Raw genomic sequence first — 14,820 nt, 5'->3', positions numbered from 1 at the left:
TGTCTTTGTGTGACTCACCAAGCAGAGAATACGGTAAGTGGGATGGAACCAGGAAAATGTGAAATCTAAAAAAAAAAATCCCTAGCAGTGGAATACTTATCAACCAGATCAACCATCTCACTATTGCACTGCTTAGATTTCTGAATACCTTCTTTGATATGAAATAAATGACCCTGGATTTTGGGTTGTCTGGTTCAGCTGTTAAATACTGGCACAAGAGAAGGAGGAATCAGACCTTCTGAAATCAAAGATCATGCTTTGTTCCAGCCACTGTTGAATTGAGAATGGCAGTTCAAATAAGGGCTGAAAAATGAATCCCTTGGGGAAATTAAGGTTAATTATACAAACATGTTGGTTTCAGATAGATTACGCAATCAGTCTTTTTCTCTCTGGGTAACCTGTGGGAAGTCTGGTGGAGCACCTGCCACCACTACCATGTCATTCGTCTTCCTTCTTCCCCCTGATTTCTCAGTCGTATCATGACAACTTTGTACTTCAGACTTATTTTAGTCTGGCCTCCTTGCTGTTTCTGTTACTACACTGAGATGCACCAAGGCTGTTCCTGTTCACAGGCTCCCCAGCCTAGTTAATCCAAGATGTCCCTGTTTGACATTTGGGAGTTCTCCTTTTCTTCTCTCTCTTTGATAAACCTCATCCCCATTTCCCTTCATATTCTTTGCTAGTTACTGATGGGCTCTGCTTTTCAGCTGAATGAGGATTTTTCTCAAAAAGGAGGAGGGAAGGACATTGTGAAACCACATCAACAGTGGTTTGTTTTGTCAGTTCATAATAGGATAAAGTCGTACAAAGTGTAGACAACACTTTGAAACATGTTTTAGTAAATATGGTCAACCATGGTGCAGATTGCTTGGGCCGTTGTTGGATCTCTGAGAATACAATACATGAAAAATTGTCAAGAATTACCTACATTTCACTGGCCCTGTGGTGGAACAAGTGATGCAATAGCCAATACCAGTTGAAACAGTAACTGAGATCCTAAGTGGTGTCTTTTGAAAAAAGTACTGTGTGGTTTCTCATAGTAAATATAGAAGAAGCCAAAGAAAACCTGCCTTTTCCCAGCTGTAATAAAGTCTTTTTCCTGCTATAGAGAAGCCTTCTCAGGGAATTGTGGCGTTCAGATCCAAACTCATGAAATTGATGACTTGCCAGAGAAGAAACCAGATTGTTCAGCGACTCCAAGACCAGCAGTGGTAAACAAGGAGGAAGCCCGGACACTCAAATCCAACGTGTGAAGGAGCTTAATTCTTATCGGGCCAGAGTGACTTTCTACCTATAGAGTATGGGTGGAGCGAGTGCAACGCAACATTGACAGACGGGGAAAGAACCCTGCCTGAAACTGCTTCCCAAAACCACTTCTCCTCTTCCTACCATATAGCAGATGTACTGCTAATATAACTGCAGCCTCTCCCAAGTGACCAGGCGTACATATGGACCACTTGCCCAAGCACGTTAGATGATGGCATGGTCATTACAGCCCACACAGCATCTTCTCCACCAAGAGAGATGCTGGACACCTGATGTGCCCCCATCCTTTCCCTCCCCAGACAGGTCAAATGCAGTCACACTTTGATCTTCCTCGCACTGCTCCTCTTGGAAAAGGAAATTAAATCCACTTACCATCTGCATATAAACTGAAAATCTTAGTGGAGTCCCTCATGGTTCTGTATACACATGCATTCAACATCACCCTCCTCTTCCCAATTATTTTGGACTAGTCCCTTCCACAACATTTGCTACATTATTCCTCCAGTTCAGAAAACGACGTTGCAGATTGTGGCAGTTGATTAATCTGATAGCTCCTTTCGTAGCTGCAAAGAATCTAGAGCAAAGGCATTTGAAGACAGACTCAAGTATACACCATACTTGACATGTACTTATATTATTGGGAATTTGTGAAGTTTGAATAGTCTTCTGCCTCTTTTTAGCCACGTTCAGCCTGGTAGGATGGGGTTCATCTGATCAAATGCAAGCATCTATGTCTGAGACAGACAATGAGAAGGAACGAGTCCCTTTAGAGAGCAGTTCATCTCACCCTATTGCCTATATATGTGTGTCTCTGTGCATATTTATTTATTTATGCCACAGATAGATAGATATATATATGTAGGCCAAATGGCTCATGGTCTAAAGGCACCTCTTTCTCTGCAGCAACTCTAAAGGAGGCCTCGATTAGCTAGCTATACATGCTTACATGGCATATGTCAAAAGCAAAATGGGATGAATGTCTTCCTTATAATTCAGGAGGCATGAGATCTTAGTGTAGTTTTCTATTTTGTGATAGAGTGTACGTGTCATTGATTTACTGGTTTGTATTTCTGTTGAGTTATTCTCACTCTATAGCCTTGATATTTATACTTCCCATGGCTTTTTTTATTCCTGTTGGAATAGGACTTACATGTACTACATATCTTTATAAAGATGGATATGTAATGGGCTATTACATGCTGTTATTTTGTATGGGAGCAAACAATCTGTATTTACGCAATAGATGGTAGGTTTTCACACCTGTCAGCTGCTCTGAAGGCTGCAAGCTGTGGTACTAAGCTCTTCTGCTTCATTTGGTCGACGCACATTACTTATTGCTAACATACCTCCGTTAAGCACTGCAGTTAGGCTGGCATGGCTTGTCCTACTCAGGGCATTTCACTGGAGAAGGCTAATGTTTAATCTAGTCCTAACATGCACATTTTTATGCAGATAACAAGAGCAGAGTCATATGTCTCATACTGCTCTGGTGGTTTTTCCTCCTTTTCTTAGCCAGCTTGGCTCAGGGTCTCTCTCTCCACATTTTTGCCTATGTTTCTTGGAAATTAAGGAAGACACACTGCTGGTAAGGGACCTGCAAGCAATACACTGGACGACTATTATGGGGTTTAATTTTCCTAGTTATTAATGTCTACATAGAGAGTCTGACCTCAGGTCACCTCCAGCGTGGGAGCCATAGACGTAGTTTATCAGGAAGTAATAACTCTTGGTTGAGCTGTACTTTACATCTCGGAGGGGTTTGTTGGCCCTCAGGGGAAATGTTCGTGTCTGAGACTTGAGCCTTCAGTACAACAAGCAGAGAGAAAGTAGAAATCAGTAGGACCCAGCCTGGGAGCAAAGTGCCACCACTGGAAGAGGCTGTGGCCAAGGGGGCATCGTTGCTCTTGTGCTTTCTCCATGGCCACTCTCACTTGTTTTACTTTGTGGTTGATATTTTTATTTTGTAGACTTTGATTTTCTCAGAATGGAACAACTAATAAACTATAATAATAAATTGTTCTGGATATTTGAAATGCAGTTTTTCTTCTTGCTATTGATCTAAACTTTGAAAAAGATATCATTTATTTTCCATTATCCTCTCATTTTAACAAAAGGTATGACAAATTCAGGAATGTGTCATAGGAAGGTTTATTCTAAAGACCTGTGCTAAAGCTCACATCGCATGTGTACTATCACAGCTAACCTTTAAAATGCAGGAGGAGACTAAAGATAATTGGGCAACGATGTCTCCAAAATAGATAATGGAAGCAATTAATAGATTTTTTTTAATCTAAGGGCAGTGGAGCTCCCTTAACCCTTACCATCCCCAAGGGGTGGAAATGCACATACTCCTATACCATGGCCAGGAACCCAAGTGTGAGAAAATGTTTTTTTTTCCAGAAATCTGTAGTGTAGGAATCAGCCTGCTTATTGCAATGCATCATCATATGTGCCTTCATATAGGTGACTCCATGTGAGCTGGTCCCATCACAGTGGAGATAGGAAGAGCCTAGAGACACTCAAATATCAAATGCAGTTGTCCACCCAGGCTGAATAGTTTTCCAGACCCCGTGGACCACTTCAGCCATTGACTCCATTGACTCTACTGGGAGCTCAGACCGCAGCTCACATGGAAACACCTACAAATTGATCTGGTTGCCTGAAGATAGATATCTGCCATGATCTGAGACACCCAAGGGTGTTGGAGACATCTACATAGGGCTGGAAGCTACAACGCAGGAGCTATGGGAGGCCTCTCCTCCTCTGCACTGATAGCTGGAAGCCAAGCAGCACAATTTGTTTGTGCCCAGCCTGCAGAATTACCCCCACATGTAAACGCCTACTATAAGACATCCCAGTAAGTGAGCCGGATCCCAGCCCTAGAAATCATGAAGACTTGCAGAATCTGTCACCTCTCTCAATACGTTGCTGAAGAAACCTGATAAAAACATTTCCTGGCACTCTAAGAAAAAAATAAGTTCTTAAGTTTAAATTTAAGCATATTTTTTGGTTGCAATGACAAATAAGAGGTGGGGATCTTATACACAAATACTCTTCGGTGGCCAAAAGTGGCCCGTGTCTTAGGCAAGTTAAACAGTAGATATAAGGCAAGGTTGAGAAGGAGTGCAAGGAGGCAATGAAAGAGCACAGATCTGCCTCTCAGTCACAGCCTTAACACAGCAGCTACCTACAAGTTTTCTAGATTTGTTTTTACTTTTCTATAGGAATAAAACAGCATGGCAGGGCAAATACGTGCTCAGCTGGGGAGCATAAAGGCTTGTGAGCAAAGACTTCAGGACTCCAGCAAGCACCAGCTCCACCAGTCATTTCCAGGTGTCTGATTCTCTGATTATTTTCTCCTCCAGTCTTTCTGCAGAAGAAAGTCAGGGAAGATATTTCCTAACTAGATTTCATTTTTAAAGCTGTGGCGTTCACACCCATACCAAATATGACCCTTTCTGTAAAAAGACTCCAGAGGTGTCATCCCAACCGTAGGGAGGTCCATGTGGGAGGAGGGTCCATGGCTGCAGGGCAAAGTGCTGCTGCATAAACTGTTGGAGCCTTTTGCAAGAAATGAAACTGGTTCTTCTACCCCGCCAACAGTCTCCACCTTCCCCCGTCTTCTTAACATAGCCCTCTCAACCACCTGATGTACCGCCAGGACCCAGTTGTGCGACGGACAAGAAGTCCAGCAGGTCTGAGGGCTCCCAGATTGATGCTAAGAGCCCGGTGATCCTCAGAAGGGCTCCTGGGGAGATGTCAATGTAGATGTCCCCAGGAAACCTCCCACCTCCTCAGGGAAGCTGATGGCAGCACCGCTGCAAGCTGATGAGAAAGTTGATTTCTCTCGGCAGGTCTGGGGTAGGAGGTGGGTATCAGAAACACCCTGCTTCAGCATTTCCAGACCGAAATTCTCAGAATTTCCATTTCAAGGGGAATTTGGAAACTCTTGGGGTTTTGTTCTGATTCAGACCGAAACCACATTTTGAAATGACAAAATTTCCTGTGCACAAGTAGCCCTGTTTTCCAGCTCGCTCTGCTCAAACCCAAAGGTTTCTCTCTGCTCCAATTTTTAGTGTTTTCATGCTGCTCAAACTCCCTCAATCCTTGGTAAAGTTCTGATTTAGGGCAATGTAAGAGGAAAATAATAAAACTGAAGGTTTTTATACTCGCCTTTTTAGCTTTAAGTCAAAGTGCACAGTAAAATGAAGATAATTCTACCTTCGTTTTATGGATTGGAAACGGTGGCACTGAGGTAACTTTGTAAAGTGGTCTCAGTCCCAGTCCAGTGCTTCAAACATTTGGAGTAAGAGCCCAAAGCCTCAGGAGTAAATTATGGCTTACCATTTATGCTTGTAGCAGTTTGTTAAAACAAGTCTTCATTTACTGTGAAAATGAAATAAGAAAATAAAAAAATGTGAGCAGGTTACTCAGAAAGAGATTAGATTCAGGTAACATAACTGGTGAAAGACATGGGGTTGTGTAATTTGTCAGAAAGAGAGTGCAAATTTACATTATAAGTACTTCACAGAAGCCAACGCGATACTTTTAGAAAGCAAACATTAGTTCATAGTAGGAGACCTGGCATCTTGGATCTGAAAATGTTCATCTCACTGACATCATTATGGCACGTGAAAAAGAAGCATTCTCAGCAAATATCCCGAGAGTTGTGTAAAATTGTACAGACACAGCATAAAGCCTTGCTGCACGTGCAGTGTCAACTCAGCATATGCGGTGTTAACTCACTGTTAACTCTCTTCCTCAGGTTAAAATTTTATTAATTCCTCCACATTGGATCCGAGATCTCCATTTTTTTTTCTGCTGAAGGATTCCTCCAAGCCCAGTTTACAGCTGGTCTGGCAGAAGTTTTCCTCTTCCTCTTCTACTCATTTGCTACCTTTATACAAATATGTTCATGACCCAGTTGTTATGATGGTACCATTCCCCTTTTATAAGCTCTCAACAGACTTTTCTGCTGTCTCAAACCTTTAGCTCCTATATTCAGGGCCCTTCTGTTTATCCCACAGTGAGTTTTGCTCTAGGAGTTGCCAGCCATGGTTTTAGCCCTTTAAATCAAGAAAAGGTGCTAAAGATCAGACAGAAGATGCTGTAGAGATGCAAAGATCATGATTCATTGTTCCTCCATTTAACTGGCCAACAATAACATTTGACATGTTTGGATGAAGAATCAGGAGGGAGAATTGTTTTCAAGTCTCCAGGCTTTCCAGCTGATTTGGTGACCTTGCAACAGCAATGCATAACATGAAAATAGAGATGTTTGGTTTTCAATAAACTGAACATTCCTCTCTTCTAATAGCTCCCAGCAAGATAAAGCAATTAGGTGAATGGAAATTATTTTTTTTTTCTCCTTTTTGTAGATCCACTTTTAACTGAAGAGAAGAAATGCCCAGTGAGACCTCCTGTGAGACTCAGGAAGGACCCTCGTGGCTTTGAACCTCATTTCCCAGGAAAAAGCCTGGCTCTGCAGGGTGAGATTAAGATTAAGAGATATATGCTCCCCCTGGACTACCAGCTAGGAGATCAGCTTGGCAGTGCCGCAAACAGCACGTGTTTTGTGCAGAACCACACACAGTACATTTGCTGCCTACATGAAAGAGACAGGCAAATCCAATAGCTTCAGTGCGTCCAACCAAGCAGATGGAGATGGCATCTCCTTTGCCCAGGAGATGGCAAAGCCCCAGTAAGGTGCTCCCAGCCTGCCTTCCCCATGTGGCAGCCAGAGATGCTCCTGGAGAACTTTACAAATAAGCATATTGTATTTACTCTTGCAAAAATGGTGTAGCTGCTCAAAATCTGGATGCACCAAAGGAGTTCCACCCAGCTGCTTTCTCAAGCAGTGGCCGGATGATGCCACTCTCCTGATTTTCTTCTTTCCTTCTTTTTTGGGACAGAATATAACAACATGTTGTTCAGTTCAAGGCATTTGAACTGTGGGTGTTTTTGGAAAAGTCTAAGCAAACTACATGATCCAACCCTTTGCAGTGAAGTGATCTTAAACAGTGGTAGGGCCCTCTGCGAGCTGCATGCCCGTTCAGACAACCCCAGCGGGCGACACAATGAGCAATGGGGCTAATGGAGTTTAACTCCCAGCATCCCCTCACAGGTCCTCCGCAAAATAATTTTTCCTTTGGAGCTGCATGCCCGTTCAGACAACCCCAGCCGGCGACACAATGAGCAATGGAGCTAATGGAGTTTAGGTCCCAGCATCCCCCTCACAGGTCCTGGGCAAAATAATTTTTCCTTTATGATTAAAATCCCAGTGACCCACTGGTGCCCAGAGCTCTCCCCAAAGACGGACAGACACAGAGCAAACTGTAAAATTACCTTCCCATCTCAGTGCAGTTGTATCTTCCCAGAGGACAGAGGAGTTTCCTGCCCTATCGGGGGCACAGACATGATGCATGGACCAGCTCTAGGTTCACCGAAGGGCTGTATCCTTATTCTCCATTTATAGCCAGTGTGAGAAGAAACCAGAGAAAATCACAGATGCAAGCTGCCTGGGAGGATGCTCCTGGAGCTAGGGACCATGGGGCTGGTGCAGCCCTCCACTCAGCTCCAAGCCAGGGTGCTGTGTGAAGCACCCCTGGTACCTACTGGAAGGCAGCCTCCAAGCTGATTCATTTATCTTTTTGGCTTCCCATCTATTTCACATGCTTGCTGTGGAGGGGAGGGCATTTCTGGGTACTGTCAGGGGAAAAGGTCCTGGGGAGAACCCAGGGAGCTGATGGAGGGGTGACTCACAGGGGTGGGGGATTCCAGCAGAGCCTGGAAAGCAGGGGCAGCAGGGCATGGGATGGGCAATGGTGAGGATGAGTGTGGTTTCAAGCCCCAGTGGGCATGAGGAGGTGGGTAAGTAAGTCAGAGGAAGCCCCATGAGCAACACCAGAAGTGTCTGCAGAGTTCAACCTGAAATAGCACTGGTGGCGTCACCCCCATCAGTTTGAACCGAGGAGCAAAAATCCATTGGGGCAGGGGACCTGGGGCCACAGCAGGTATCCAGCAAAGCGGGGTGTGAGCGATGTTCCTGTCTTGTGCTCCTAAAAAAGCAAAATATTCTCCTACTTCACTGAGCAACACAGCTGGGACAAGCAAGTGCTGTTGCTGCTCTCACCATGGCAGCTGGAGACAACAGGAGCAGTAGTCCATGATACTACCGGGCACTGCCCACTCATCTGCGATGGGATTTGGTTGCCTGCGCTCAGGTGTCCAGAGCCATCGGAGAGGCCCTTGGGGACCTTGCCTGGCCTCTGGCTGCTGGCCCAGATGGGTGTGGGTGTCCCCCAGGATCCTGCAGCAGATCAGCCAGCCCCACTGGGTGTCTTGCATACCTTCAGGGCATCGCAAGTGGCCCAGGATGCCTCTATTTATGCAGCTGAGCCATGCCTGGGTCTCTGCTGGCTGCAATCAGAGCTCAGACACCCAGCACACATGGAGACACCTGCACGTAGGTGTCTGACTCTGCACTTCAACCCCACCCCAAAAAGGTTTGTCCTGGGTGAGCGATGAGACCCAGTGGGCTGGTGAACAGCTCCTGAGCTGAGTTCAGGCTCAAGCTGGTATCTCTGTAAGTGAGACGGTTTGTATGAGCTGTTTGCACCATGATCCACTTTGTTCATGCACATTCATAGGGAAAGTAACTGGAGTCTGACGGTGACACTTTTGTAGGTGTTATGGCATCTTCAGATTGGATTTGGACACCCTGCCTCCTGCAGAGATGCTGTAGGCAATAGGACATTACTAGTAGTGGAAATCTCAGTGGGAAGCAACTTCTGGTTTATATACAAGGTGACCCTGCAATCCAGCACCGGAGCAAATAATTTATATTGTAAACTACTCAGAAACTAAATTATATGGCATACAGTGAATTTTTACACCCATTGAATACATTTCACAAAATCAGTTATACATAAATCTGCAGAAAAGGTTCAGAAGCAAAGCAGAGAATGAAATGAATGAGCAAGCAAACAAAAACCTGCCAGCAAATTTACATAAAAGTCTCCCTGTAAGCTCAAGGTTAGGAAGCCTAGTGATTAGATGTAGGTTATTTCCTTCCTTCTCCTTGTTTTATTTATTTACAGACCTCAAGAGAGCTGGGATGCTCCTCTTATGCTTAGTTGTATTTCTTCTTTCCACCTTCCTCTCCCCCTTTATCCTTTGCTGTTGTCATTGGCTCTGTTGGTCAGAATGTATTTGCAGGATAATCCTTACAGACTCTCAGCAATCCTTGGGCTCTTTGCTTTCCTCGTCCCGGGAGGAATCACAGAGTTACTGAATCATTGAGATTGGGAGTGACCTCTTGAGATCTTCTAGTCCAGACCCCTGCTCAAGCAGGGTCAGCTAGAGTAGGTTGTCCAGGACCGTGTCCAGTTGGATTTTGAGTATCTCTGCCACCCTGGTCCTACACCCTTGCTAAGGAGATGAGGGACAAGTCCGCAGCACGCTCTCAGTGATATCTAACGAGGAGAGGAAGGAACTATGATCTGTATATGGGCATGGAGAAAACGGGAAAAAAAGGCAAAGCCCTTCTCATCTCAGTGAGAAGTTCTGATTTCCTTGCCCGTGGGCTGTTATCCATCCCACCCCTCCAGAGTGGCCAGAACAAGGACTCCTTTGTAAGAGCCCTCCAAGGTTGGGCAGCAAAGCAAACCAGCTGGAGGCTCCACTGACCTCTTTCTTCCTTTTATCAGGGGAGGAGGTGCTCTGAAAGACAGAGCTGGAAAACTGCTAGAGAAGGAAACAGGATGGATGCTGCACAGGACGTGTGGCGAAAGCTCCCGAGCCTTTTACACTCGGGATATGAAGTGGGGCTTATTCCCGGGGACAGTCGCTGTCAAACAGAGAAACCTGGTCCCTCCCGTAGAGCTGGGTCAACACTTCTTCCAGCTCCCCCAGCGTGAGGAGCTGGACCTCGTTCTTGTCGTTCTCGGCAATGACCGCCCAAGCCTTCCTGTGGTTGGTGTCCACCTCACAGCAGGCACTCGACCAGATGTAGCTGGGTTTATTAACCCTCCCCTTGGCAATATAGTTGTTCCCAGGCACGGCACCCACAACGACGTAGGTGGTGTTACAGCCCTGGGTCCTCCTAATCATTGTTTGCTGCTCGTAGTTGTTCCAGGCACCACCGTTGAGTTTCTCATCCTGGGGCACTATGTTGGTGAGGGTGAAGGTAGCCGTCCTGCTGCTGGAGTCGGGATGATGGCCGCTGGGGTTCAAATGGCCACGGTTCAAACCCATCAGGTTCTTGTAGTCTTGGAGGATAGCCTGGCTCTTGCTGAGTTCCTCTAAGCTGACGTTGAAATAATTTAAGAGGGTCCGCTCTCTTTCCATAGTTTTGGGATAAGTTGCACCCATCAGCTTGACAGACAAAGAAAAGGAAAAGCTGTTAGTATTGGGGATGGGAGCAGGTTTCCTTGGAGCAGAAGTCTCTGAGTGCCGAGCACCTGGTTTTTGTCATCTCAGTGTATGAAAATGCATGAATCAGACAGAAATCATAAAGCTGCCCCTCCCCAACAAGCATAAGATATTTTTTTAAAAAAAAAAAAAGCTCAGAATTTGATTGCTCTTGATTTGACTTGTGACCTTTGAAATCCAGCCTGCAGCCTGTGGTGGGACTGTAGGTGGATGGGTGAGACAATGAGCATTTTCCACTCCCAGGTTTGAAAGGTGACTTTGGTGAGACATCTCCCCTGTCACATCTGGTTCCCTTTCCTCCTGCCTCCACATCTCACATCTGTCCAGGGCTCTCCCCAGTTCTTCCCACCCCCATTAATCACATCCAACCTTCACCACCTGTACCTAATCATGCTATCATCAGCCCTGGCCTTTGCTCTGTTCAGTTCCATTTCCACAAGAGTTTTCTCAGTTTCTATGAAAAGTTTTTGTGCCTTTTTTAATCCAATCTGTCAACACCCTAGTGTTTTACAAGCTTAGGGAAAACAAGCACACAGATATGTTCTTTGGAGGTTGGGTGTCTTAGGAAGTCCTTGAAGATGGACGGGATGGGAAGAGGATGAGCAGAAGAGCCGTGGAGCCCACAAGACTCCCAGGAGGAGATGGGAAGGACTCAGCCCCTTCTCCTCTTCTCCTGCTTTGCCCCTTACTTGGGAAGAAGTACGTGTGGTTGCTGCAGGTGTACCACACTCCTGAAACACCAGTGTTTGCCTCCTCTAACCCCATACACAGGGAGATGTGTTGGGAAACCAATCCTAGGGGTGAGGTTTCCCTGGGAGGGCTATAGTTCATTGTGAGGATGAAGCTTTTTTGCTCAGCAAACAAAAATACCTCAATGCAAGTGGGATCTGGTTACTGCAGGGCTAATAACGTGTCTCAGAGCTGATCTGTGCCAGGGAGCACAGGTGTGTTCCTTCTGCAGCATCACTGAAAATAAGTTAGAAATGATCAGCCTCTTAAAGGAGCTCGTAATCCCCAGAGGGACCTGGGGAAACTAAATACTGGAAAAAGACCTCTGAAGGATGTTAACAAAATTACAGATTTCACAGATGACCTAGGTCCATGGTCCAGGAGGAAAAGAGAGAAGTTTTTATACCCCTTAAATGTGGAGGCTGCAGTGGTGCAATACCATATTAGTTGCTTGAGTTCCTCTGAGTAACAAATGCAAATTATTTTTTCTGTAACTATAACACCTTTTCATATTAGGGAAACATATTTAGCCTTCCTCTGGAACAGGGCATATGGCTTTCTTCTGTGGCTCATTTCCACCTAAATTCCCTACTGCTACTGTGTCCTTAGCCATGACCTGAATTTCCTCTTCTTCTGTTCCATAATTTGCTCGGTCTTTTTTACTGAAAGTCTGAACTTTGTCAGAAGGACGTTTAGGAGGGCTCTATAGTTTGTGGAGATCTCTATGTCTGGTGGATCCTTCTGAACAAAGCCTGAGGCAGCGGTGTTAAGGGGCAACTGCAGGTGGATGGAGATCACGCACTTCTGACTTGACTGATACTGATCCTGCTCACTTTTCACTACCTGAAATATCCCTCAATAAATTCACCCAGTGTTAAGCTAACCCTCACATCGCTGAGTGCCTGTGCCTAGACTTTTTCACTGGGTCATCTCACCCAATTCTGAGATTCTCCACACTTCTCTCACACCACTTATAAAGCCAAATTGACTCTTAACTGGGAGAAAATAAGCTATGTCAGGGATGCAAAACAGCTCAGGGTGAAGTGGAGATCAAAGCCCAAAACTGTTCGTCCCTCAAATTTAGCTGCTGTTGGACGTCTTTTCCCCATCGTTTGGTCCCCCACCACAGCATGGGACAGGGAGGGAGGTCATTTGACTTTGTAATGTAATGTAATTTGACTTAATGTTCCTATAAGGTCAATGTGGGAAAATGGGCACTTTAAGGATATGACTCATCTCATCCTCCTGCTGCTGTCTCAGACGCATCAGAGGAATCATGTGGTGAAGGTGTTTGAAGTTAGATAAGATGAATCCCATCCAGTGGGTCCATTTGCATGTGGGGGCAGGAGTGGGAGGGAAAAAAATAAAAAAGTTTTGGTTAAATGCTGCAGTTCATCTTTTAATGACTGGAGGGTGATGTGCTGTAAGAGAGGACACTCACCTGGGGCTCAACCAGCCATGTTTTAGGTCTCGTGCCAGGTCCAGGCTGGTAGAGGTAAGCAGAGTATACGGGAATACGCCTGTTCCTGTCGTACAGGGTGGCAAAGTAATACTGGTTCCTGTAACGCTGGCAGATCCAGGCTGGGCTCTCTGGCTCCAAGGCTTCATTTGGGGGTTTTTCCCGGAAGAAAAACTGAGGGCATGAACTTTCAAAGGATGTCACCACCTCGCTGCGTCCCAGCCAGAGGCAGCTCGCCGAGACCTGGAGCAGCAGCAGCAGCGACAGCATCGTGAGGAGGATTTCAAGTGAAGGGCTCTTGCTCACCTGGAGGGCAAATGCAGAGGTACACTCAACTTGGAAAAAGCTCATCATGGCCTGGAGTCATTTTTGTGCTTGTGGGACACAGCTGGCAGAGGAGGGGACTATGAAAGACCAAGGAGGGGACAACTTCTGTCCTCCTGGATGTGGAAAAATCAACAGGGAATAAAGGTGAAATCTAAAATAGGTTTTAGGTGCCTAGAGGAGGCAGCAGTGGGAGAATTAGCCTGTCTGAGCAGAGATCCAAACCTACCCCATGTCTAATCAGCTCACACAGCAAAGTTTTCTAAGAATTGAGGCATGGTGTTGAGAGAAGGCCACCTTCTCCAACCTGCCTGTGTTAGCCAAGAGCTCAGCTTTTGCATTGGCACTGGAGAAAAAAGCCTGAAGCAACCCAGGGGCTGGAAGCCCCTGTTTCAGAATAACATTTTGCTCCCTTTTGCTCTGAGGACCTTCCCCAGCAGAGGACCTGCAGCTGAGCACAGGGTCTGCTCAGCCACCTGCAACACTGAGCTGGGCTTTAGTCTCACGGGAGATTTGGAAGGGAAATAACAGTGATCCTGGACTTCCCACGTGTCTTTGGCCCCGTCCAAGTTCATGGTGATATGCAGCTCCTTCATAACTCCTCCGTGCTCACAGCAGGATTAATCTCCCCTAAAGCTACGTCAGAGGTTTAACACAAACTGGTCCAGCCTGGGATCCTGGCTCGCAGCTGACATTGGGAAACGTGTGTCCTGCTGCTCAGCTTGCATTTTCAGGGTGTCCAACCCCAGAGAATGAACTTGCAGATACACAGATACAGAAAGAGAAGGGGCCAAGCAGATGGTAGCAGCAAGCGCAAGGGATGATGCCTTGATCTTATCAGCATCCTGGCTGCTGCTGCAGCAGTGCAAATACTGAGGGGCAGCTCTTCCCACGATTCCACAGGATTCCTGCCGATCCACGTCTTTAGCTTTGCAGGAATTTCTATTTCTTGAACAGAACAGGTCCTATTTTGTCTTTCTCAAGTGTTGACACGATGTTCAACAGTCACCAAGATCTTTCTGTTTGGAGAAAACTGCTGAAAAATTCCCTGTGATGCTGGCAGCGATGCAGTGTGCTTTAGTTTCTTTCAGATACACTGCAGGCTTTGGGATAGCACTGCTATTCTCATTTTCATTGCTAGACATTCAACAGAGTGGTTTTAAAATCATTAGCATTTTAAATAAGGCAGGCAGGACAAGCCGCTAAAAGGATTCATGGGAGAGAAAGCTGCCATGGTGTCTGAAACACAAACCCCAACTTTGGCTGGGGAAGCATCTGAGCTGAGGGCTGCTGAAGGCTTGAAAAGTCACCTTGCACATTTGCTCTTTTCTTATTCTTTTCCCTGACCCTCATCTATTAATTTCCATTGGATTCAGGATATCAAGCTAGATATACTCTTGCTCTGACCCAAGACAGCCAGTCCTTTATCTCTTTACTACAGCTGGATCAGGAATGTGGTGACCAGTAAGCTGAAAACTGAGAAAAGTGAACCACAAGAAGTGACTTACTACAGTACTCTGCAGAGCATGACCATATCGGCCCCAGCCCAGGCAGAAAAGTTACTGAAAAGTCCTCCTTTTGCACCACACCCTCCACGACCTTAAAATATA

General features: G+C 45.8%; 1 protein-coding gene across 1 annotated transcript; it reads right to left on the bottom strand.

The window, feature by feature from the left end:
• Positions 1 to 10,085: 10,085 nt before the first annotated feature.
• Positions 10,086 to 13,186, bottom strand: ENDOD1 (endonuclease domain containing 1). The gene is made up of 2 exons (XM_009701557.1): positions 12,869 to 13,186; positions 10,086 to 10,641 (listed from the first exon to the last, which is right to left on the bottom strand). Exons 1-2 carry the CDS (start codon positions 13,154 to 13,156, stop codon positions 10,096 to 10,098), a joined length of 834 nt encoding a protein of 277 aa, XP_009699859.1. The 5' UTR covers positions 13,157 to 13,186; the 3' UTR covers positions 10,086 to 10,095.
• Positions 13,187 to 14,820: the final 1,634 nt, after the last annotated feature.

Source organism: Cariama cristata, unplaced genomic scaffold, assembly GCF_000690535.1.
Source record: "Cariama cristata isolate BGI_N322 unplaced genomic scaffold, ASM69053v1 scaffold6526, whole genome shotgun sequence".
Lineage (NCBI taxonomy): Eukaryota > Metazoa > Chordata > Aves > Cariamiformes > Cariamidae > Cariama > Cariama cristata.
The sequence above is the reverse complement of the archived record's forward strand: the minus strand, read 5'-3'. Positions and strand labels throughout refer to the sequence as shown.

What these genes read in the sequence shown, in the direction of transcription:
- ENDOD1 (XM_009701557.1), bottom strand. Translation starts at nt 13,156, where the DNA reads ATGCTGTCGCTGCTGCTGCTGCTCCAGGTCTCGGCGAGCTGCCTCTGG. An exon ending in CATGGCTGGTTGAGCCCCAG is followed by an intron (nt 10,642 to 12,868) that starts GTGAGTGTCCTC and finishes TTGTCTGTCAAG; the next exon opens with CTGATGGGTGCAACTTATCC.